Raw genomic sequence first — 24,759 nt, 5'->3', positions numbered from 1 at the left:
CTAAGCAGAGCTCTTAGCATCCTTCAGTGTTTTCATAATGATGCGTGGAAATCAGAAGTACTGGTAGTGCTGTCTGCTCTCTGGTTAGAGGTAGCTGAATAATCAGAAACCTTTCCCTAAAGCCTAGCAGATATTTCTACAGTTCTGATCCCAAGGCAGGCCAGCTCTCCAGTACTGTGTTTCAGTTCTTGGTACTGTTCCCTTTAAACAAAAGTTGGTTCTTGCTTCTGGCTCATCTGTTCGATGTAATACTTGGTCCTTAGGATCCTGATTTGGGAAAAATCTGTTCTAAGGAACAACTTGTCCTTTAGTTTGTCATGGGTCTTCCATTTAATGATTGATCAGCTGTGTACACACACGCACACACATATCCCCCCCCCATGCTGTGGTAAAAAGGGGGCTATTGAGCTTAACTGCTTCTCACTTTGCTCTTAAACTGCTGATTGCTGCTGCTCAGGTTTTGTATTTGCTACTGAGGAGTGAAGTAACTTATATAAGAAGGATAGAAGCAGGTGTGGGTTATTTGGGTTTTTTTGGTTTGGTTTTTTTTTTTTGGTTTGTTGATGTGGTGTTTTTTTTGTTGGTTTTTTTTTTTTTTTTTTGGTAGTCAATTATTCTTTTCGCCTTTTTCTGAGCACAGGAGAGTCTCAGAACTAGGTAGATGCCTTAGACTTAGCTTGCTGCCAGCTAGGCATGAGTCTTGCACTTCCACAGTCGGCAGCTTTCAGCCTGTGCCTCCCTCTGCACTCGGGGACAACCCTTATTTCTGTCTCTGGGTGCCGCCTTTTCTTGGCAGCCAGGTAATGACAGACCTCATTTGTTATTGCAACCGGTGCATCGCTGTGCCAGCCGCTGCTACTTTTAGCTTGCAGAAAAAGCTGTGATAAAAGGATGTGGCTGCAGAGGGAATAAGCACCTCTTGAAGAATGGCAGGGCTGGCTGCTGCTGAGGCTCTCTGAGGGCTCCCAAGACAGCTGGACTTAAAAGACCTGAACATCTCGGTGCCTCTCCATCTGTGCTCACAGAAGTGATGCTGGGTGGATGACCGATGTTAGTCCCATTTTACAGAAGGCTGAGACACACTTAGCACCACTTTTGTGGTGTCCCCTGTGTCTGTAGGCGGTATTAACGAGTTAAGGCAGCGTGTGCTATCTCCTTGCTCTACTACATAGTGATACTCTTTAATTACATTAATTTAATTTCATGCTGTTTTGCAACAGATTTTTTTACACTGGTGAATGCACTCACAACACTTGGGTGGGTGTTTTGCCCTCACACTTAGAGATTTTTACTGTTCCTTCACTTTATAGCTACACTGATAACTTGCTGGTACAGCAAAATATTATTCAGAGGTGTTTTTTGCCTCAGTTGAACGACCTGGTGTAAAAGGTAAGAAGTAAATGTGATGTGGGAGGTGCAGAACTGTGTAATTCATTCAGCCACTATGCAGTGTTCACTGGGTCAGTTTTTCACCATGGGGGGGTGACTGGCTGAACCTGACCTTTTGTCACATCTATCAAACTGCTTTGGAAAGATCTGAAGTGTGTTTTTTCTAAAATGTGACAGGTGGGAAGGCTGGCTGTCGTTGATGTCTGCATTGAAGTGTTCTGACACAGTTTTTGCTCAGCTTTATTGAAACAGACCTGTGGGTACAGATGAAACCAGGAAAACATCATTGGAAGTGCTTAAAAATTTCAGAAGGCTCTAAAAGCCAGGGGTGTGTGGGAGGGGTGGGGAATGTGGTTGTGAAACCACACAGTAATTCCTGGGCCAGAACCTAGGTTGAGGCACGTCTGCAAAGGAACCATGAAAGGATTACTGAGGGACTGTGAAATAGTTTCTTTGTTCACATTGTTTTGTTTTTAAAATCACTTTCATCCTTTTGTAGCTACCATCTATTCAATGGTATGGATGTGTTTCCTCTTTAACCTCCTGTGAAGTGCCATGTGTCTCTTCTGCACCTTAATTTTAGCTGTAATGTCCTGAGGTGAACAGGTTTTTCAAGAGTAGGTTGTGTTCTTCAGTCCTGCTGCTCTTTGCCCAGGATTGCTCAGTTTAGTACCTTCTTGTTCTGATCATTCATGCCAGGACTGAAAAGAGCTTGTGTTAATTATCGGGAGAAGGTTTGAAAAGAGGCACATTCTCAGAAGCAAGCAATAATGCCATGTTTAGGTATGATCCAACCCCAAATTAAATCTAATTATGTTAATTAGAAAATTGCATGCTCACCTCCAGAAGTCATACATCAGCAAAGCTGGCAGTAACCCTTCATATCTCTGTTAAGCCTTGTTGTTAGGATTCTTTCAGCAATTAACGTGTTTAAAAATGCTGTAATATTCCCAGGAGGAGTCGATGTTTCAGCATGCAGAGTGCTGGGGCGATGTTGCTATGGCAGCCTTAGCCATGATTTCTCTATCTTGTTAATGCCAAAACCTTTCTTTTCCCAGAATGTCCTGCATTTTAGTTATTGATATTCTTCATGTTTAAATGGTTCTTTGTAATGTAGAAAGACCATTTCTCAGTCATTTCGTCGCTTTTCCTAATGTAATTGCTAGGGCAGGTAGTGCAATACCACTTTGTGTGGACTGTAAATATAATCTAATTTAAATTACTTCACTTAGTGGTGGCATGAGTTGATAGCCAGAGAGGCTGCCGTGAATTTTTTTTTAATCATAGTTAACTGTTTTTATAGCTCTTTGCTGGTGACTCTGAACATCACATCTACCCTGGGGTACCAACACCTTCTCACATGATGGTGTGGGGTAAAGGTGTCTCAGTATTTCCCTTAGTGTGGTGAAAACTAGACAACCAGTTAAAAGGCTTGTCAGGCATTGGAACAGGCTGTGCAGGGAAGTGGTTGGGTCACCATCCCTGGAGGTATTTGAAAGATGTATAGGTGTGGCACGTAGGGACATGGTTTACTGAAGGACTGGCATTGTTAGGTTACCAGTGGGATCTGATATCTTAAAGATCTTTTCCAAGATTCTATCATTCTGTAAGATAAACCTACATCATTTCAGCAGAGGTTTAGTGGACATAGGGGTTGTGCTCTACCTGCTGTTCTTCCACTCAGCTGCAGCCAGCTCACCGCTGTGCGTGGCAGTGCTGAGGGCACCGCCGTGCTGCCTGGTTTTGAACCATCTTCATCCGGTGGCTCACAGAAGTGAAGATGCTGCTCAAGAGGGGGTTGCAGCCAGCTGTCCCGGCTTTGGTGAGAGCCTGACCTTCCCCAGAGTGCTGTAAGTGTAAAGTATGACTGATTCCTAGCTGATGAGCAGAGGTCTCATAACTGCATTTTATCCCTTCATGGGATTTCTCATGTTCTTTTTTCTTACGGTGCTGGTATGCCGTGCTTTTGCTCCTGTTGTCATGGCAAATCCGTTTATCAAGAGGAATATTCATGTATGCAAGGATGTTTCAGAAGTTTGCTCAGTGACAAGGTAATAAGCTGTGCAGTGTTTGTGGCAGTTCACCTGTTTCCCCTGTCTAAAATATTAGTATGTTAACTTTGTCCTCATGGGAATAGCAAAACAACCCTAATACCCCCAAGTAAAGCCAGCTATGTCTTCTTCCTGCTTAGCCTGAGCCTGGCTTCCTTTCGGGAAGTTGGGGAATGTAGAAATGATGGTACCCGTGCATGCTGCGCTTCAGTCTGCGCATGCAGAGACAGCTGTGCTGAGCCGAGCGTGGAGTTCTCCTGGAGAGAAAAGCCTGCTAAAAAAGCAGTCAGAATAAAGCTTGTGTAGTCATTGAGGGCTTGCGGGATCTGGCAGGATACCAGGATGCAAATATGCTTTCTTTAAAGACTTGTTTTCTTGTTACGTGTTAATGTGACTCCTGGAGTGATTCTGGAAGAGAAAAAGACTGCAGGAAGGGTTTGCATCCAGATTAGATTCCCTGCCCCCCCGCTGAACCTGCATTCACTTGCATGGTCACTTTGCCTGTCTGTGCCACAAGGAAGCATGACCCTAACACACAAACAACATTAGAGGAATAGGAGATATTTACAGGGGACAAGTGAGTGCAGAGTACCTATTCTGGAGCCATGGAGGGGAACAGGAGCACACGCATGACCCTGGGTGGAGCAGAGGAATGAAGGACCCTAGCAGGAGGTGCAGATGCCCTGTGGGGCCAGCAGATACCCAGAGCTCCAGGTCAGAGCATGGGTCTGGGATGGCAGAAGGCAGGGAATGGAGGAACGAAGCCTGTGGGAGAGGTGCAGAGGGCGATTCTCTTACCTGCTTCTTGGCATTCTTTTAAATGGGCAATGATTTGCTTTTTGGTGGAAACTGAGATTTCCAGTCACTTCCACCCACTGTAGGGAAAGGCAGAGAGGCTTCCATCTGAGCCAGAGCTGCTGTCCTCGTGTTCTGCTCTGGCCTTGTTCCCAGCATGGGAGGAAACAGCTTTTGTCCCTCTTGTGGCAAACTGGAAAGATATTGCTGGTATTTGAAATAAATGATTTTTTTTTTTTTACTTAAGTATTTCTGCATATCTATATATACTTATACATAAATACATATACCACAAACACTATATAAATATATAAAAATGACAGCTTTGTAGCATTTGCACTGAGCTGCCTGCTTTGGAATGGCTGCAGTCCTGCAAGTGCAGTAGGAAAAAGTGTTCTTTGTAACAAACTGCTGCTGTTAAGTGCTGCGGCAGATAAAGGAGAGTGAACTCTGGCCTGAACCGATTTCTTTTTTAAATTAAAATGATCATTAATCCCTCCTGATGCCTCGAAAGTTGCATGTGGAAGGAAGCATGATGAGCTTTCTGAGGAAATCCTTGCACAAGCACGTGTAGTCTTTTCTTCTTTTCTCCTAGTACTTGGGGTTTGATATGCTAGGAAATATTTGAAATTAGCATCCGTGTGTGCTGCCCTCAAGCAGCATGTGTGGAGCCACAGCTGTAGAACCCTTCTTCTTGGGTGCCATTGAATTCAGGTACTGTCTCTCTAAGGATTCACATCTTAATATTGATATAAAAGTGTTTTTCTGGTGTTAAACACCAGTTAGCCACTCAAATGAAAGGTAAACTGTGTAAGTGGTGGAAAAAGAGAGCCTAAGCAAATACTTCTTGGGTCAACCTTGTTCCATGAGGGAATAGTTAGATAAGAAAGACATTAAAAAGAAAGCCTAATCTTTATGGACCGATGGCCTGAAAATTCTGTAAAATTAAAACTTATTTTCTTTAAGAAGCTGATAATCAGGCTAAGAGGGAATTTGTTTAGACTACAGATTTAGCTTACAAACACAAACAAATAGGCAGGTATTGCCTTTGGTATGGAAGTTCAACTGAGATGCTGGATGATGTGGCTTAAACCTGAAGCACAGATGCAGCCTCTGCTATGGCATATTAATTAGCTCTGATTATAGAGACTGGTATTTGCAAATGATGCTTCCTGCAGATCAAAATCCACTCTCTCCTTTCCCTGCCCCGAGAATGAAACAAAAACATAAACAAGGTATTCACCAGGGTGAAAACGCTCACTGGCAGAAAAATGCTGGTGGTAGCGCCAGTGGCTGTCAGGTAGAGCTGGAGGATGTGCTGGGGGGGATTCTGCACTGCAGCGGCTTGGGGTCAGCACACATGTGGAAACCGTGAGTTAATGCTTTGGAAATGGGCATCATTGTATGATGCCTGAAAGAGGCACCAGACAAGAGCTTCTGTGAGCTCTGGAGCTGGCCCTTGCGTGCTAAAAATGCTCAGAGTCCATTGGGCTGGACCTTAGATCAAAGCTTTAATTCAGAGCAAACAGACCTACTGTAGTGTTAGGTCCTCTGCTTAGCATGACAGCATGAAATATTTGGGCTCAGCACCTGGTCCAGCGTTCTCCATTGAGTGCTGCCAGGATGACATGTGGCCTCACTGCAGAAGACTTGGGGGCTGGAAAGACTATGTTAGGAGAGCCAATGTTACTAGACCTCAAGGAAGGTGTGAACGGAGCAGCAAAAAAGGTCTTGGTATGAACTGTTAACACATTAGCCTTAAAACAGCTAAACCAAAACCAAGGTTAGAAAATGTGTTTCTATTCCTTTCGACATGGCAGAAAACCATCCTGCGCAAAGCTGGATGCACTTGGGAAAATTTGTTAGGCTGAAAGTTACGTGTGACAATTCTGTTTGTGCATTGCGGAGCTTAAAACATTATTTTTTTTTTTTTAGAAACAGGTAATCATAAAAATGAAAGGCAGTTAGTATAGGTCTTAAAGCAATCAAGAATGTGGAAAAGAATATGTCTTTCAGCAGCAGGTCCAAATTGAATTGTCAACAGTATTGGTGTTCTCCAGACACCTTGACTCCAGGAGGACCTCTGTATGGGTCTCCATCTGCCTTCCTCTCTGGAGGAAAAAGCTGATTGTATGGTGCTTAGTAAGTACAGCAGTGAAGACACATGAAGATTTCAATTAGTTAACCAGAGTATTTTTTTTTTTAAATTTTGCTCTTTACAGGGGGGATTTAAATTGGGAAAATGATCCACTGCAAAATCTTGAGGGTTGGAGCCGAAGTGACGTGCAGAATCTTCATGCTGTCAGCTCAACCTGTTCGTACATATGCTGAGTGTGGCATATTTAACTGCAGGTTAGCTTGGGAGCTTGTAAGCTTTGAGGTTTTGTTTTTCTTTAGTGTTTGGTAGCAAAATATTAAGATAAAAATACTAAAATAGCAAAAAGGTTTTACACTTAAAATCTGTCATCCAGTCTTCCTGCCACTTTACATCACTTCGTGTAATTCCTGTGGGACAGCTGGTACTGTGCCAAGTTAATCTTGATTTCTGCTTTGGTTTAAAGCAAGAAAGGATGAAGATTGCAGACTTGAAAGGAAAGGAAATGTGCAGGGATAGAATCCCTAACAATTGTCAGAATTCTGTATTCAGAGGGGTAATTAAATCACACAGTACACCAGTGCCAGGAGCTCAGCTTGAAATAATTTGCAAACCTGGTAGAAAAAGGGGATGGCCACAGAATTGCTGTTATAGTCTTTTTGTCTTTTCTTGTCTTGTCTTTTTTTTTTTTTTACTTTTTTTTTTTTTTTTTTTACTTTCTTGGATAGAAGAGGGAGTGAGGCGCACTTATTTTGACAAAGAAGGACCTGATCTGGGGAGCAGGCCAAAACCAAGATGATGTCTGTACACTTTAAATAGCACATCCTCTTTCTGTTTGCTTTTATATGTATGCTGGGATTTTTATTCTGCTGGTTAAGTTTGGCTATATCTGTCTGAACAAAACTGTAATGTTTTTTTCCCCTCTTTTGGTAGCTGCTTCGTGACAGAATAAAAACTGGATGTGAGTTGTGCATTGTGAAGTGATTGATGTGTGCTTGTGCAGCTTGTAGCACTATGAGAAACACAGGTGCAGCTGCTGATGATGTTTGCTAGAAGTAGATTGAAAAAGCAAGAAAATGAAATTGTGCTTCTGCACAGAAAACCTGTTGTAAAACTGTGGGGCAGGAAGCAATTCCGGAAGCACAAACTCCATTTGTTTCTGCGGGACAAAATGAAGAGGCTTCTTCAAGGCCAGGTAGATGAGAACCCAAACCATGCTCATCACTGCCAGCTCTCCCCGTTGGAGATTGAAACAGACATGTTTGTTTGTGGAATAAAGAGGAGCTCTGCAAGCACTGAATTTTCCACTGCTGGAGGGGACTTTCATCAGGATGGAGGATGTGATTCCAAGGGAGCGAGTGAAGTGTGTGTTGGTGAGGTGGAACTGAACTGGGATGGCTATGTAAAAATACCGTGCTCGGTTCAACAGAACAAGAAGGACTTTCAGGGAAATTCTTCTGATGGTTCAATGCAGACCTCTTCTGAAAGAAAGGGCAGAGTGTCTGAGGGTCAGGACCTTTCTTCCCTGAGTGTTACCATGAGCTGGAGAGAGGTAGCTGAAAGGCAAGGATGCTTTCCCCAGGAAAAGCCTGCTTCCTACAAGAGCCGTAGAAGGCAATCAAGAGATCGCTCAGCTGATGTGGTTGATTATATTGTTAAGGAGCTCCAGGGAATAAGTCGCATCCAGACAGAGATTGCAGAGCTCCGGCAGCACCTCACCTTGATAAAAGGCTCTGTGGATGAAGTCTCCAGCTGTGTGGATACGGTCTTGAGTGAGATAGAAGGCCTGCAAGGTGGTTCCACTGGCAAAACCCAGGGTACACATGCCCGAGAGCCAAGCAGGGAGGTACACAAGGAAGAACCAGTACTGTATTTTTATGGCATTCCAGAAAAAGACGGGGAAAACACAGTAGAGCTTATCTGCAGCTTCTTGTCTGAATATCACTGTTTCAATGGTATCCAGTGCAGTAAGTATATAAAAGATGCTTACAGATCAGATATTGGTACAGGCAAGCCATTAATGCCAAGACCAGCAGTTGTGAAACTTGTCAATTCTGAACAAAGGGACTTCATTTTACAGAAGTCTATCCTTCTGCAAAGCTCAGGGGTCCGGATTGCTACCAGTGAAGAGCAAAAGCGGCAGAATGGCCAGAGAGGGCACAAAACAGATTCAGTCTCTTTGCAGTCTGGTGTTAAGAAAAATCATCGCAACTCAGCGAGTCCTGATGCAGCTCAGAGAACTGATGCAGTTGGACACCTTCAAATGGATTCATGTCAGGTTAAGTGTAAAAACACAAGCAGGAAAACACAGTGCATAGTGGAGAGACTTGATTTTGTGCAGAAGTCAGCCTTGACTAAGAAAAGCAACTCGATACCTGAAACTGGGAAGGAATCACAAACAATAACCTGCAGTGAACAGCCTTCAGGTGACAGTGACACTCACCAGGCCTTTCATGAACCTCCACAAAATCCACAGGTGACCAATTTGGCCAAATTGGGTGATGGAGATTACTGCTGCTCATCTGACTCTTTGGGCCGTGGAAGCCAGAAGTGTGCTTCAAGCAATGGTAGTGAGCGCAAGCGTGACACTGAAAGCATCACTGAGAATTGTTCTTCCCTTCTAGATAAAGATGAGGGAATAACTGCAGAAGAAGTTGAAACAGACTGTGATACCCCATGCAAATTTACCAGTGCGGAGAAAGCTGATACTCAAAGAGAAGACATTTCTAGTGGGGTCACAACCATTAGCTACGATCATACAACAGATGAAATGGCTGATAGTAGTGATAGCTTGAAAGATATGATCCAAATGGACCTGAATGACCAAGATCCAACTGATCAGGTCTTTAGGGATGTCCTGGAAAATTCCCAGTATTTCCTTGACCATTCCCGGGATAACATTGATCTTGTAGACATGAAGTTCTACACTAATAAGCTTGGGAAAGCTATTAATCACTTCAGGTCTGCTCTGCAAGTGGTGTTTCACAAACTGGAGACAAGCGATTCTGAAATCCTTTTGGAAAATGATAGTGGCTTGCAGATGGATGATGACAATACACCTGTGCTGACCAGTTCAGGTATGTGTGGCAGCTCTGACAACTTCGCAGAAACCCCTCCTAGTCAGTCCTCTGAGAGCCAGGCAAACACAACTGTCAACAGTGAAGCATCTGCTCAGGTGCAGTTTGCCTCTTCCGTTCTTTCCTCTGTTCCACATGAGCCTCCTGTTCCCAGTTTGATGCCATCATCTGACTGTGAAATCCTCGCTGGGCAGCGCTCACCTCCTGAGGAGCTCGGAGCAGATGTGAACTCTCTACCTGAGCCAGCAAAGGAGTGCAGACCCATGAGCCTTGACAAAGTGTGCGCAGAAACCATCTACCTGAACAAATGCATCAACAATTTCAAAAATGTGCTGAGGGAAAAGAGGCAAATGCGTAGGAGACTCTTAAAAGAATTAGCACAGGAAGGAAACTGGATTTCTGCTGAGGAGACAAATTCAGGTAAACCAAAAAAATACTTTTAAAGAGATGTCAAAATCTAATATTTGTGCAGCCAGTAGGCAACACCATACTCTCTGGGTGAACAGTTTATTAGAGGTTGTGAGCAAATAATTAAAAAGGCAAGGACGTATGGTATACAACAGCGCTGACCAAAAAAAGCCCTAAAATTTATTGTGTAGCACACTCTAGGTTACGTAAGTTAGTAAGCTTAAAACTAAGAAATTAAGAAATGTAAGTTAGTAAGCTTCACCTCTTTTTTTTTTCTTTTTTTTCTTTTTCTTTTTTTTTCCCCCAGAGAGAGGGAGATTTGCAGTGCATCTTCAAAATAGCAGGTGTTAGGGTTTTTCGTCATAATTCGTGACTTGGTTTCTTTTTAAATATAATAGTTAAGACATGTGATAACAAAGTGTGCATTTGAGCTAAAAGTAGCCAGATTTACAGTTTGGGGAATTGAATGGATCCAGACTTCAAGTGGCTCCATCACGAAGTGGGAGTTCTCAGTGTTTAATCACTGCTAGATGTTATCCTAGTAGAGACCTTTAAAAATAAAAATAAAATTAAAAAAAAATATTGAGACCTGTGCTTTGGTATTGTTTCCATGACTTGTCTGTGAGATGGGAAATTTTGCACTTCTGTGGAGCTACATCCCTTATTGCCAGCACAGATAATGAAGTGTTTGACCACAGCAGATGTGAGCTGATACAGTGGTGGAGCAGTGCCGGATAACACATGCCTAAGGATGTGAGAGGTAGAAGTGACCAACATGTTTTGATGGGCTTTGATTTGGTAGAACGAAACCTAACCTTGAAATGTAGGTTCATCTGCCCCCTCCCTCACCAGGTGGTGAGAAAACTTCGGTGATGTCGTCTCTGTCCAAACCACTACACAGTTAAGGGAAGAGGCTTTGTATCAAGAGTGGAAGATACTAGAAGTACAGCTTGAAATCTTCACATCCTTATTGTGAACCTCCTTGTATCAAGTATTTTGTTCACTTTTCTCCTTGCAGTTGTGAAAGCTAGTCGGAATAATCAGAGAGCTCTTTTTCCCATTGAAAAGAGTTTATTTGCTCCAAGTGTCTTTTCCAGTGACTGCTTTTGCTGTGAAGAAACAATCTGTCAATCTGTGTCTGACTTCTGTACCAGTGACCTTCTCAGTTATGCAGATCACAAAGCTTGTAACCAGCTCTTCACTTACTTTGAGGTCCTTAGTGTGGAGTTCAGACAAACAATAGGTTTTTAATGAGGGAAACACTAGGATTTGTTAGCAGGCTCGGCACAGCTACATATGTATTTTTGTGCTTCAAGGGAATGTTTAGATTATTAAAGTATAGATCATACAGATGAAGCTGATTTTTAATTTTTGTTATTATTATTCAGAAAGCTATTTTTATTTTCTGTTAATTATTTTCTTTTTTTTCTCCCCTCGTTTTTGCGTACTGCTCAAGTCCTGGACATATGTCCTAATTTTAGGACCCAAGGGAACAGACAGCGGTTTGGATTAGCATTTGCCACAGAGCAGCAAAAGTACTGAAGTAACCTATTTTTGAATGTGAGAGGAGGCTGCTCATCTTAGCAGAATTTGAGCAGTACAGGCATGTTCACGGAGTGAGAAGCAGCCAAACCAGTTAAGGCGGGGGAGGATCACAGCTGGACTTCAGTACCTTAGGTCTGACTCTGGGGTGGATTGACATTCCTGAGCCTCCCTGGCTCAGCTCTCCTGAACATCATCTAGTGACATGACAAAGAGTTGATGCTTGTTGGAAACCCATGTAAAGGCATATCTATATGGTATATATGACAATTGAAGTTATAAGTATGGGATGAAATCATGATGCTCTGAGAGACAGGAGGAGTCTAAAGGAGTCAAGAGTAGTGGAAAACACGGGATAAGGGATGAGAAAAGGGAGAGAACTTTGGGGAAAAAAACCCCAAACTGGAGGAGACATCAGAAAGCAAAGCACCCCAGACGATCAGAGCAAGGCAGAGGCGCTGTGAAGGGAAGAACATGCCTGTCCAGAGTGGAGGTCAAGGGACCTAATCAAAGCAGCAGTGCTCACGCAGCACAGAGCACGTGGGCAAGGAAGCAGTGGGTGAATAACCACTTGGCAGCAGCCAGAGTGAGAAAAGGGGATGACAGTGCTGCCAAGGGCTGTAGAGCACAGTAAACTTAACCATGTAATATGCCAGTTCGAAATAGGATCGTTTTGGCATGCATTTTCCAAGAAAGTGAAGCAACCGTTTCATGTGCTTCTTCACTGTACTCAAAAGAAGTTTGAGCCAAGCTCTTGTTTTCTTCCTTTGGAAAAAAGCATCATACACTGAATGCAATGAGAGGTTGTTGGTTTGCTTTTTTTTCCCAGCTGCAGATGAGTGTTTATGTCTTTACTTTAAAAATATGATTTGTTCTTAATAGGCTTTTTAGGTTCCTGAGTTGGGTTCACTGAAAACCCAGTTCCGCCTGCTGGCTTTTTGATTCTGAGCCTGAACTGGTGTATTACTCATGCCTCCTTAAAAGTTCAGTTCAAGGTATGTTATTAAATGTGTTTGGCAGCAGTCTGCGGCAAAGGAATGGATAATAACTTAGGAGGTGTTGGTAAATCTGTGTGTTTTGGTGAATCAGAGATGATGCACTGGCATAAAGGTTTATTTATAGTTGTACACAGATGCAAATTACCAGCACAAATTAGAATTTGGCAGATGTGTGTAAGTAATTGTTGTTATATTGTTGAACAAAAAATTCTTCAATTTGAAGTCAAAAGAGAAAAAATAAAATAATCCCTGAAAATCTGAGCAAGCTTTTAAAGTTTTAATTTGGGGGGGGAGGGGGCAAGCGTAAGTGAATTTGAAGACAGTTTGACTTTGTGTATGTTTAAATAAAGCCTTAAAATGGCAGAGATTTTTGTAGATGTAAATTGACTCCTCAAAAGTAGAATAGTGAAAGAATTCTGTGATGAGGGTTTAACCAATTTAGTCACTATTGATGATGCTGTGAGCACACCTGTTATAATGAGACATGATCAGAAGATTTTAAATCTTTGTCTGCAGCTTCTCAGAGCTTTGTCAAACTTATTGGCCTGAAACGGTCCCTAACAGCTTTAAACTGAAGGGGCTCAGAAATCAAAAGATAAATATGGAATTTAAGCCAAAATAATCCTTTTTTTTTTTCCCCCAAATGAATCTAATGCAAGACTTATTGCTTTGTGTTTGTATAAAAATAAGCTTGACCTACATTTGAGAAGCTCTAGTGCCCTCAGGCCTTAAAATTTGGCAGTGCTAGTCTGTGTCAAAGATTTTCTGTGGAAAATCAACCCGAAATGAGTGGAGTGAATAAGCTTTTGAAAAAGGTGTAGTTTGCGTATGCTCACTGATGGCTTGCTACAGTTGAGCTGTTGTGCTGCCCGAGACTCCATCTGTCCTCAGTGTTTTCCAGCTGGGAGCTAAAGCAGGGCTTTTCCTCTTGGCGTGACTGAGAGCCCTGGCAGGCCTGGGAGGGGACATCAGTCCAGGTCTTCTGCATCTTCTGCCTTCAGAGACTTCACAGGAGACATCAGGAAAGAATCTGGTTCAAATAGGAGTGAAAAACCCAGGAATGAGGGAAGTCTAGATCTTCCTGGGAGACACTGAAACAACCCCAGGGACTGAGTCAGGAGAGATTGGGTTGGGTTTGAAGGCTTTGGGATGACCATGCACAAAGAAGGACAAAACCAGAGGTCTTGAAGAGGAATTGGGTCTGCCTAGGTGAGGTTTTGCTTAATAGAGCAAGACAGGCAGGAAGATGGGGTAGAAAATTACTTTAGATGGGGGACAGTCAGAAGTGCCTGTGCCCAAAAAAGCATGTTGTCATCTGAGGCTGGGATGGAACCCCAGGTTTCCTCAGGTTGTCCAGGTTGGCAGGTCTGTGCACAGCTGGCCACCAAAACACGGCATGCCTGCAGCACTGGCCATCGTGCAGAAGACACAGCGTCCTGCTGCTGCCGTTTTCTCCTTTGTTAGCTCCGAAGAAGCAGCCTGCAGGGTGGTCCGGAGGCTTTCCTCCCTGGTGAGGATCCACGCAGGCATGCCTTAAGGTGGAGAGAAGGGTTTTTATTTTAGCTACAACCCAGCACTTCGTTTGCCAAAGTTACTTGACTTCGCCTTAGTGATTGACTTAAAATAGCTTCTCTATTTTCCTGTCTTAGTGATTGCATGTGTGTAATTATACCCATATAGACAGTAACTTTGAAAACTATTTTAGCTTTTAAACCAATTTGAGTGGCCCTTGTTGCCATGAAGATATTCCTTCCCCTCCCTCTTTCATATGCAAATGAGTAATATGATTTTTCTGTGCAGATACAGAATTACCTGATTGGAAGACTTAAAAAAAAAAATACCATGTCTGCACCGGAAGTTTTGAGTGTGACTCTCATATAACTTTACTAGCCTTGAAATTGCCTTTCCATAAACATGAGATTTGGTGTAGGAGGCTTCTGGATATATATTTTTTTTTTTTTCAGAGGAGAATTGCCTAGATTTATAACACCAGAAAATATCTCCCTGCATTATGGTATTTGCCAAAGCAAAATGTGTTCCATGGGAACGAGTAGTTTCCTCATAATGGGCAAAATGCACAGGGGGCAAGGAGAGGAGGAGGGGGGATGCTTCAGATGCAGGCAGTGGATGCAGTCTGGGGGGAAAAGAGGAACACATCTGTTCCTTTCTGTAATAAATACAGGTTCTCTTTCCAATATTATAAGTAGTAGCTCCCTTTCTGTATTAAGATTACTTAAAATTCTTGAGTTAATTAAACAGGAACTGAAACTCTAAAAATCAGCTCTCAAAAGCCTATGTTCTACTGCATGTGCAGTTATGGATGAAATTTGATTAGTTTAACTTGAGATTAATTAGTAGAGATTAATTAACTGCTATACATTGCAGGAAGCACATGGGAAAACTCTCCGCTGCACAAATGTTTTATCAACTTGCGGCAAATGTTTACCCCACTTTCTGAAATCATTTTACAGATCTCATGGCAGAAATCTGGTCTATTAACTTTTGTTCCTCTCCTTTTTTTGTGTGTTTGGTTTTTTTTTTGTTTTTTTGTTTTCTCCACAGAAGGAGGTAGAGGGGAGCTCCAGGTTGTACGTTGTCCCTTGTAACCAGTATCTCTTTCTGAAACACTTGTTTGTGCATGCCTTGCTTTCATCTAGCCAGTTGCTCCTGTTGAGGCATTGAAGTTCAGTTTAGCATGTTACGGTTGTCAGAGGAATTGTTAACACCGTGTATGAGTTAAGAGTCTGTTCAGTGCATATTACCTTGTATGAAGAGGGAAAGATGAATGCTTAGACAGATCACTTCCCTTCGGTGCTCTGTGGGGTATGTGTAATGTACACAGGCACCGCGTTAGCAGAGTACAAATTGTGTGTCTTGTCTTTTCCAGCCTTCTTCTTTATGAATCTTGTTTAAACCAAGTATTTCATCATTTTGCCTCAGTTGTATTACTTCATTCCATCTCTATCAGATTCATACACATAGAGCAATTGAAGTCAGAAATACTGCTGTGGGCTATAATACTGAGATTAAGCAAGACTATGGATGCTGGGAGGTGTCTGCTGCAGATCCTGTGCCTTTTTAGCTGGCTACAGGCTGCACTTCGCTTTGAGCTGGGCTGTGTACCCCATGGGAAGGGCAACACCTTTCCCTTAATACCTACAGCTATTGCAGCTCCACTCGTGGACCAGTTGTCTCTGTTTATCACCCTGTGGGCAACAGGTGGCTCTTTCCTCCTAAGAGGATCTGCAGTGTAACGTCTTACATTGTGTTTGCAACTGTACCTCACATAGAGACATTTCTGGCTTTTGGATGCTCAACAGTTTTATTTTCTTAAATCTATGCTCTGTGGATTCAGTGGCTGCTGTGCTTCTGCCTCTCCCATAGCTGCATGAATCAGGCAAAATCAGCTTCCTGAAGCAGGCTGAACGTTGATCGGCTTTTGGGCCTCCAAGCAGATCTTATCCTTTGAGTTTGATGAATTTGCATTTCTAAGCTTTATTGGCTAATGTATCAGCAGCTTCATTTCATTCTTACTGGTGAATGTCTGCCCATTAATGCTTTTTCAGGAATGCAGAGATATCTGGGGTCAAATATTGGGGTCAGATTCTATCATCTTCTGGATTCGGTGCAAAAACGCTGAAGCCTCCTTTAAGATGCTTATCTGGCAGCTGGAAAACTGGTACTGGAAGACACATCAGGTGTAAGGAGCTTGATTTGAGGCTCTTCAGTCGTTTAAATCGATGCTGTTGCAGAATACAGTGGATTTAAAATAATCCCTTGGCTTGTTGCAGCTTTGGATTCCTTGTGAAACGTACCATACTTGAGTCAATGAAAACACTGAACCACAAGACAGCCTGGTTTAATTGTGATGATTTAGTTCAGTCTGATTCTGCTAATACCCCTGAAGAAATGGTCTAATTAGGCATGACCAGAAGTCTAATTTAGGCAGTGGAACAGTTGCTCTTTGTTTTAGCCTGATTGATATTAATCTATAGCTTAAATTGAGGTTTTTGAGGTTTAATAATGAAGCATAGTATTTGAAAACAAGTTAGGATGATGTTCAAAACAAATTAAAAGTCATTATTGATTTTTTTCTTATCTGTTTCAATAAAGCAGCTTTCCGTGTTTTACATCTGGTTTTATCTAAGAGGATAATGTGCGAGACACAGTACTTAAGTGTGATGGGAAGTTACATCGTTAGAAAGCCATTTATGTGGTGGGGGCTAATGGATCTGGGGATGTTCTTCCTTTTCCTTGTGCTGCTCCAGACTTAGTAATTTTTTTATTTTTTTTTAATGCCTCTCTGTCCATTTCGTGGACTTTTTCTTCTACAGAATTATGTAATTGTTCTGTCCGTTAAAACATCTTCTTGTGTATGAGAGAAATTGCAAAATATACAAGCTCTGGCTTGGTTAAATAACTTCTCAAATTACTTGTAAGCCTAGCTGTCGCTTTTCCTGAGTAGGCAAAACTCCTGTTAGTTTCCTTTCTAGGCTTCACCAGACTTTGCCTTCCCTATGACTGAATACTATGACCTCAATGATCATGCCTGTTGACTTGTTTAATCCAAGTTATTAAATTTATGCTACTCTGTCACTGGCATTATTTTGCTAACTGGTTCTTCATTGATAAGAAACTTTTAATTACTTGGAGGAGACCTTTTAGCAACTGATTGCAGCATGTTTTACTGTCTGTAACAAGCGCTTTCCCGGCTGAAGGTGTTTGTTGGACAGTAGGTGTACAACTGTCATCCATCAGCATCAGAAATAAAATAAATTAATAGAGGTGTGATGGGCTGTTTTGTTTACATTTGCTTCTTCATCTTTTCAGTGTTGTTTTATGTGCTTACTGGAGATTTTAAAAATAAATAAATTCAGATTCACGCTGGTCTGGCTGCTTTCAAGGGGAGATCAAGTGACAGACTGGCGCAGAAAAGTGAAGCACAAGCCAGCAAAACACTTTCTGTGACGTGCAACGTGGGGATGTCCAGGTGTTAAACGTATCTTCTTTCTCTTTGTCCTCCCATTTGTTTTGGGAAGGACAGTGCTAAAAACTCTCACTGTCATTCCACTGTTCTCATCTGCCTGTTGTTTCCACTGCTTGCCCAGGCTCTAAGTGAGCCAGGCTGGCCGCATGGGCTGAACTCGAGCAGATCCATGGCTGGTGACAAGACCCAGGGCAGCTACTGGAGCCCTCCTGTGTCCTGGTGGGAGCACTGCCTTCAGAAGGTGCAAAACTCCCCAGCTGCAGCAAATCCATCTAAACAGCATTGCCATTTGCTGCCTTTAAATGAAGGGGAATATGTGACATGTTCCTACGCACATCAGTGGTGTAAACCATGGATTACTTTAACTGGCACTCCCAGAGATGTCTGGACCCTCTTAACCCTCATACCAGCTCTTGCAGGTAATGCAGCCTCTGTGGTTCTAAGGCTACATGTGTGAGTGCAGCAAGGGACTGCAGAGGAATTCTTGGTGACTGCCAGCCCTCTGCCACTGTATGATACTGCGAACCCAATTTCCTGCTTTAAAACTGGCTAGGTTAAATGTAGTCTTTCAAAAGGAGAAGCAGATTGCAGAGCTATCATGGTTAGACACCTTCAAATTTTCATCCTCCGTTTATATTTAGCTGCCGTTGTTCTTCCATGCAGTATGTTCTCCTGTCTATTGAATAAGCACAGAAGAAGGTTTGTTTTGCTAGAGTAAGCAAGCTGTCCTGCTCTCCTGTAGTATTGTGTTTACATCCTTGTGCTGCTTTTGCCATTTTTTTTTTGTGAATTCTTTTTACTTTGATGTAGAACAAACAGATGATACATGCCTTTCTGAAGGAGTCTTGCCAGCAGAGTACAGAGGTATTTATGCTTTTACTTCTATAGAGACATTTTACTGGACACGCTCTGGATGAAATTCTCTCCTTACATGGCTGTATCATAGTGGCTCATGGCCAGTGAGATGACTAGAACTCAAGTCCGTTGTCATGTGCTTTCCTCCACTGAGGAACACCTTGCATGCAGTCAGATTCTCAGCAGGCTTTGGGGCTCTGACCTGTCATTTATGCCATGTTCAGTCCTCCGTTGTTGCAGTCTTCACCGCCATCAGTTCTTTCCATTGGGCATCTGATCTGAGTTCTGTATCAATAATCCTCCTATGTTTGTCATCAGCAGATTTTATCAGCAGATCCTACTTCCACTGACTTCCTTACTGCATTGTCCACGTCTGGCTCAGTTACTGGTTTACCCACCATAAAGCTCCCTACTCCTCAGTTTATCTGACCTTATTAGTGTCACATGGCATTGCATCAAAAGTTTTTTGTTGAAATGAAAATTCCCTTGATCATTCATTTTACTGTCTAAAGAAAAATGGCTGCTTTGTCAAACAAAAAAATACATGTCTTCAAAACTGTTGTGCCCTATATGATATTTTTTTTCCTGTTTGCCAGTTATCTCCATGTGAACTCTTTGCTTTGTGTTTACTCTGAAGCCTTTGAAGCTATTGAAGCCAATAATGAGCCTAAAATAATCTAGATCACCTCGCCCTCCTTCCCTCACACACCTTAACTGTGGGGACTGCACTGGCTCTTCTGCTGACTCAAGGCATCATCCAGTCACCCTCGTCCCTCCTTTGATGGATATCAGGTGCTGGTTCTCCGGATTTTCTCAGGGAGAGCGCTGCCTGGAACACATTACCTCTTTGCTTTCAATAGGTGATAACTGCTGTTTCCTCACAGCCATCACCTGCCTTGTCCTGCATCAATATTGTCTCTTACTGAAAGTTCTTTCCTCTTGTGCTCTTGTACCCAGATGACCTTTAATCTGACCCTAAAGAAGCTCTTTCTTTTCTCAAGTTTTCTTTTTATTTGCATGTCTAAAAGGCTTGGCAAAAGTAAATAAAGTACAGTTTGTCTGGATTCTTGGCGCTTTTTACATGGCATGTCTTAAAATCTGGGAGGTGATGGAGGTTTGTTTCCTGATGATGCTTTCAGCCTTTCCCTACATCCATGCTCCTGGCCATTCTTTGTTGACTTAGGGTTGCCTGTAGGAAATGGTTATTTCTCAGTTAGGTAACAGCTTTCCCTGGATCTTTTACCCCTGAACAGAGTTCTTGATGCTCTTGTGGTCTCCAGGCTGCAGTATTGCCCATACTATTTGTGGTCTTTAAGGTCTCAAATATTTGTTGCTAGTATTTAAAGTTTCTCAGATAAACTGATTGAAAACTTCTTTTCAGTAAACATTGCCAGGTTTATGTTTGTCATTCTCTGTCATTTAGCACACCAGAACCAACTGGTGTCAAGCTCAGTCCGGTATAAAGCGTTGCTCCATTTCAGGATTGCTTTCCAGTCACAGCTCTTCCGAGTGTTCGAAGGCAAAGAGAGGGATTTCCTCCCCTGTGTGCTCTGACGGATCTGGTTGCATTTGCTTCATGAAATCTCTCTCTCTTCACCAGCAGTGGATTCAGATCCCTCCAGAGGAGATGCAGGTTTCAGGCTGAGGGGTTTTGGAAGCACAGCTCGGAGTGGAGGGGGGTAGAGCACGATCGGACCTGCAGGTGCTTAGTGCCTGGTGCTGGGCCGTGGATCTGGGCTCCTGCCTGCTCTGCAGGCCTACATGATCATGTGGAAAGGCTGGAGTGACCATTCAGTTATGGATAATGTCATGTTGATCATGCCTGTTTAAAAAGAAAATAACAAAAATGATGTAATCTTCAGATCTGCCTAGCCCTGGAGCTGTCGGAATAACTAATAAAAAGTTCGGATTGCTGCTGTACAATCTGAGACCACACACAGAAACTTGTTTTCCTTGGTTATTTCTGCTCTTGTTGGGAGACCTTGTCTGTCACCAGTGAACAACATGATGTTGCACAGCTCACCCAAAGTACAGGACAAAAAAGAAAAAAACCAAACAAAACCCAACAGCTTTCATTTGGGGCTGTGATTTTTTGTCTTGCATAAAACTGGAGCTTATTTTCTGATGGTTTCCTGACAGACATTCTTTTACTCTGTTGTTATTCTCAGGTTGTGAGTCCTATGTCTGGAAATTGGTTTTCCACTCTGGGCTAATTGCAGACACTTTATACTCTTGGCAGACATAATTGTCTGAGGTTGGAGTGTTACCTATTAGCAGGATGCCTTGCTTCGTCCTGTTTGAAACCAGCTTTTCTTTCAGGGAGTACAGGAAAATGTATGAACCGTAAGCTGGAACAAAGGGATTCCCAGTTATAGGTAAACCATTTTCCCCTTATCCCAAAACTTTGGTTTCCTCCAGGGACATTGCAAGCGTTGAAACTCTGATCAGCCCACTGATTTTTCAGCTCTAATCAGTCCGCTGATGATTTCCAAAGAAACAAAACATCACTCTATAAACACATACCTCATATGAATGTAAGAACGTGGTTTGAATTCATGAATATGAATCCTTCTGTCTGCAGTCTGTGGTGTTTTCTATCACACCGTGAGACCCAGTTCACTGCAATCATCTTGCAAGTGGTGGCCCTTGTGTGACACCTGTGGGAAACTGAATACTTGCATATAAATGAGCAGAGCTGCAATGGGGACCTTCCAGCTTAGGGGGCTAAAGAATCTTTGCATTTAAGCATGACCAAAATTCTCAAGTGTTTGTACAAAGTTTCATGTTGATCAGTCATTTGTGCATTTCATACAGGTGTTTTTAATTTGTAACATCTTCATTATGACCATGTTCACAGAAGTGGTGACCTGTAGTAACAAGAGCTCCCCAAAGCTCTTGTTTTTGTTGGGTTGGAAAAGCAAGTTGGTCTTCGGAACTGCCTTTTGAAAGAGGAGGTGCACTGAACAGGCTCTTCAGGTTCCAGTCCTAGGTGTTCGATGAAATCACATAGCCTGTCTGTGTCTGTATGCCTTATCCTGACATGCTGCTGGCCATTGGAGGTGCTTGAATGAGTTTCTGTATGCATTTACCTGCATGCAGTGTGGTCTGTTGTCCTTTCCTCAGAATATAAGTACTTTTTCTGGTGTATTTGGAAACTAACATTGTGTTGTTCTTTTCCCTTATCCCATTTAAGGGTCAAGATGAGGCTGATCCATCAAAACCACCTTGGCTCAAAGGAGGGTAAGTGGTATTTTGAGACCTTATTTCCCCATATTTACAATTACAGTGTACTTTGAGGTCTGCAGTTCAATCTAAGTAAAAGCAGCATTTCTGATGCTTTTAATGGCTGTTTTCAGGAATAATCAAGTGGTCATGCCTCACTTAGGTCCAGGCTGTTGCTGTATTTCAGACTCTCTTGAACAGTTGGAGATGAGCTGTGCAGCTCTTCAAGAGATCAGTGGTTAAGAACAAGTCTATAGTTGTAATGTATAATCTGTAACTTGATGGTGGCGAGTACTTACGGCAGCAGTATTAAATAATCTTTACTGAGCACCACAGAGTAGTAGCCTCGATGAAGTCCTTTTCCCTGAATCAGTGACTGATGGCACCAGGGAAGGGAAACAAGTAGCTCAGAAAGATTGCTGTGTTTTTTACTTTTAGAAGAAAAAAGTAGTTTTGGGGCGGTCTTCTGTTTTTGCAATGATTTCTGTGGTCACTGTAGCAGTCAAAACTGCAGTAACTCTGGAAATCAGTGCAGTTTGTAATTTTTAAAGCAGTGATCATCATGCCCCTTTTGCACGAGTGAGAGTGAGAGGCTATGCATTCCCTCTGCAATGCACTGCTTGCAGCAAATGCAACGGACAAATCCTGATTGTACTTTCAGCACGACACACTGCAAAATAGATGCCAGCACAGCAGCTTCCCTAGAATCCTCTCTGAAAAAACAAAGACAGCAATGCACTTTAAAGCTCCTAGGTTATATGTGCCTTGTATGCAATTAGTGCGGTATGGTTTGGTGTTGGTGCACTCATTAGGAGCTGATGTAGCAGCAGATTCACCCTGAAATCTCAGCAAGAGGTTGGCTTGCTTCACTCACAGGTTAATTCTCATACTACTGAAGGAAGCTTCCTTAATAAAACTGAGTCAGATTGAAGGCTTCATTATACGTCTTTCTGCTTTTGGAGTCTTTGTTCTGTGATGTTGGTGTTCCCACAAAGCATCCTGCACACCTGTGGGTGCCTGGAGCTGCCTAGCAAGCCCACGCTTCCCGAAGGAGCCCGGGACTTCAGTGAGCAGGCTGCTGGAGAACTGGCAATTAGCAGGAGCAGAAGACAGTGATTTATTCTAACTATAAACAGCACCTTCTCCTGCTTTAACAGAGAGACCATGTACTGAGTTTATCGGTTCATGCACACCGAAATGATTTCGCAGCCTGAAAGATGAAGACACCTACAGTTCTGGAATATTTAAAAATTGTTTTGGCAATTCAAGGCAATGTTTGCTCTACTCTTTACTTTTTTCCCTTTTTATGCGAGATAGAACAGTCTGTCTAATGTAGTTTTGACAAAAGTTTGGCTTATTCAATATATCCCCACATGCAGGGGATTTCTATAAAAGGTGCTTGTGAACCTTTAATTCCACCGCTAGACACGTTGTGGCTTATTAGCCACAAAGTATGTTAAAGCATTTACATTTGGAGTTCTTCTTTCATGTGGAGATTAGAACAGTGGTGTACTTTGAAGGGAGAAATCATCTTCTGTCATTGCAAACCATCTTTGCTTGCTTACATTTTCAAGGTTTAGTGGCAGCATCTGTATGATAAAATTTGTATTAAAAGATGAATACACGCTTCAAGCTATTAGCACTTCTAGCATAATGCAACAGTAGCTGCTGGTCTGGAATCACTGGCTTTGGAGATAGAGCTTAAAAAAACCCCAAAAGTGCAATTGGTGTTATGGATCAGTCTCTGGATGTTATATCTCATATCTATATATTTTATTTACTAGTGCAAATCATCTTCTCATTCAAAAATGCTATTCAGTCCTCAATACAGCACTCCATAATAATGCTATAAATATTACATGCATTGCAGAGGGGAGTTACCCTATTACATATAAAGCTACAGTGTGCGTATCTGAGGCACTGTCAGTACTCCTGTCTGTGCAAACACTGTAATTTTAAGGAAAGTAGAGGTTGTGCTTGAATAAAGAGGCTTAGGTAGCTGAATGCACAACAAGCTGAATAATTCTGAAAACTAAGAATTCTCACTGAAATGTTTTTTTAAATACTAACAAGCTAAAAGCAGGTCATCTGAATGTATAACTGTCTTGGTACCAGGGTACCTCTCTTCAGTGGTGAATACGAGCACCTTTCAAATATTCTTGTTCTCTGTCAGTCTGGCTTAGAGCCGGTTCTATCATAAACCTCAGTCTGTCATAAATATTTTGCAACAAACCAGATCGTAACTAGGTATATTTCTCAAGCATGATAACTTGTTTAGGCTCATCTTGAATTTATGAACCATGCAGTTTTAATGTTTCTCTTTCCTGGGAAATGTCAGAGTATCAGTTTCCTTTCAATTGAATTAGGGGAGAAAAAAAATCATTGCAAATTGTATAGAAGAGAAGTGTTAATTCCCAGCTGTGGCATTGGCTTAGCAGGAGCATTGACTCTGGATTTTAACTTGTGACCATTTTGTTGTGTCTTTTTGTCTTACAGACTCTCCCTTTCTATTTTGCATATGCTTTCATAACTCAAGTGATTTGACACAAATCTTTGACACAAATCTTCCTATAAGCTGTACTGTGATTTAAATAATGCTGGAATTCTTGGCTTCATCTGGGTGGTCTTCTATGACACCTATTTTACCCCAAAACAGGGTTGCTAGTATTGGACGGGGATGTAACGTTAGGGCAGCAGACAAAATTCCATGTTCAATCCCAGCAACACTGTTCTTAGTTCTGACAATATAAACACTTTATGCAGATATTTCTTATTTCTTGATGTGGGTCAGATTTTTCTATAATACACCAGAAGGGGATTATTGCAGTGTAACTTGGGCAAAAATATCTTCTGGAATTCTCTACTGGATGTGAGGGTAGCCTCTAGTAAAACCACCATATAGCCTCACTGTAAGGATTTGCAGCGCTGGAAAACTGTTCTCATCTTGGCCAAAGGTTCCAATAGTTTTAATTAACTGCTGTAAATCTCCACCTTTCTCATGTCTGAGTTTGCCTTCCATTCCCAGCTGTGAGGTGTAGTTGTCACAGCTGACCATGGGTGGTTCACGTTCGTCATGTAGGAGCACAGCGAGCGGTGCATGGTGCTGCGGTGCAGATGTGACTCATGCTGCATGCAGAGCCGATGCAGTTCACACAGTTCCATGTGACTGCTCACCTTCCCACCAGGCTTGTTCAGCCGGCAGCAGCTGTCAGCTCAGCTGTGGCTCGGACATGTCACCCTCCTACGCACCGTCAAAAAAGTAAATTTTACCGTTACAGTGCTATGACATGTTTCTGTATATAAGAGACTGTTCCCTTCTTTGACACAGCCTTGTGTGTGA

At 42.4% G+C, this 24,759-nt stretch overlaps 1 protein-coding gene across 13 annotated transcripts in view; it reads left to right on the top strand.

Annotated features, from left to right (window-relative positions):
• UNC13B (unc-13 homolog B) overlaps nt 1-24,759 on the top strand; it is a 214,319-nt gene that overhangs the window by 104,428 nt on the left and 85,132 nt on the right. For 12 of the 13 annotated variants that reach the window (XM_056325055.1, XM_056325056.1, XM_056325058.1 and 9 more), the window contains one exon: nt 21,391-21,437. In XM_056325055.1, the coding sequence (XP_056181030.1) occupies nt 21,391-21,437 (47 nt within the window). Of the gene's footprint in view, nt 1-7,486; nt 9,828-14,917; nt 14,941-21,390; nt 21,438-24,759 lie in introns of those variants that run through there. The other variant, XM_056325064.1, reaches the window with a different exon arrangement.

Source organism: Falco biarmicus, chromosome Z (genome assembly GCF_023638135.1).
Source record: "Falco biarmicus isolate bFalBia1 chromosome Z, bFalBia1.pri, whole genome shotgun sequence".
NCBI lineage: Eukaryota > Metazoa > Chordata > Aves > Falconiformes > Falconidae > Falco > Falco biarmicus.
The sequence above is the reverse complement of the archived record's forward strand: the minus strand, read 5'-3'. Positions and strand labels throughout refer to the sequence as shown.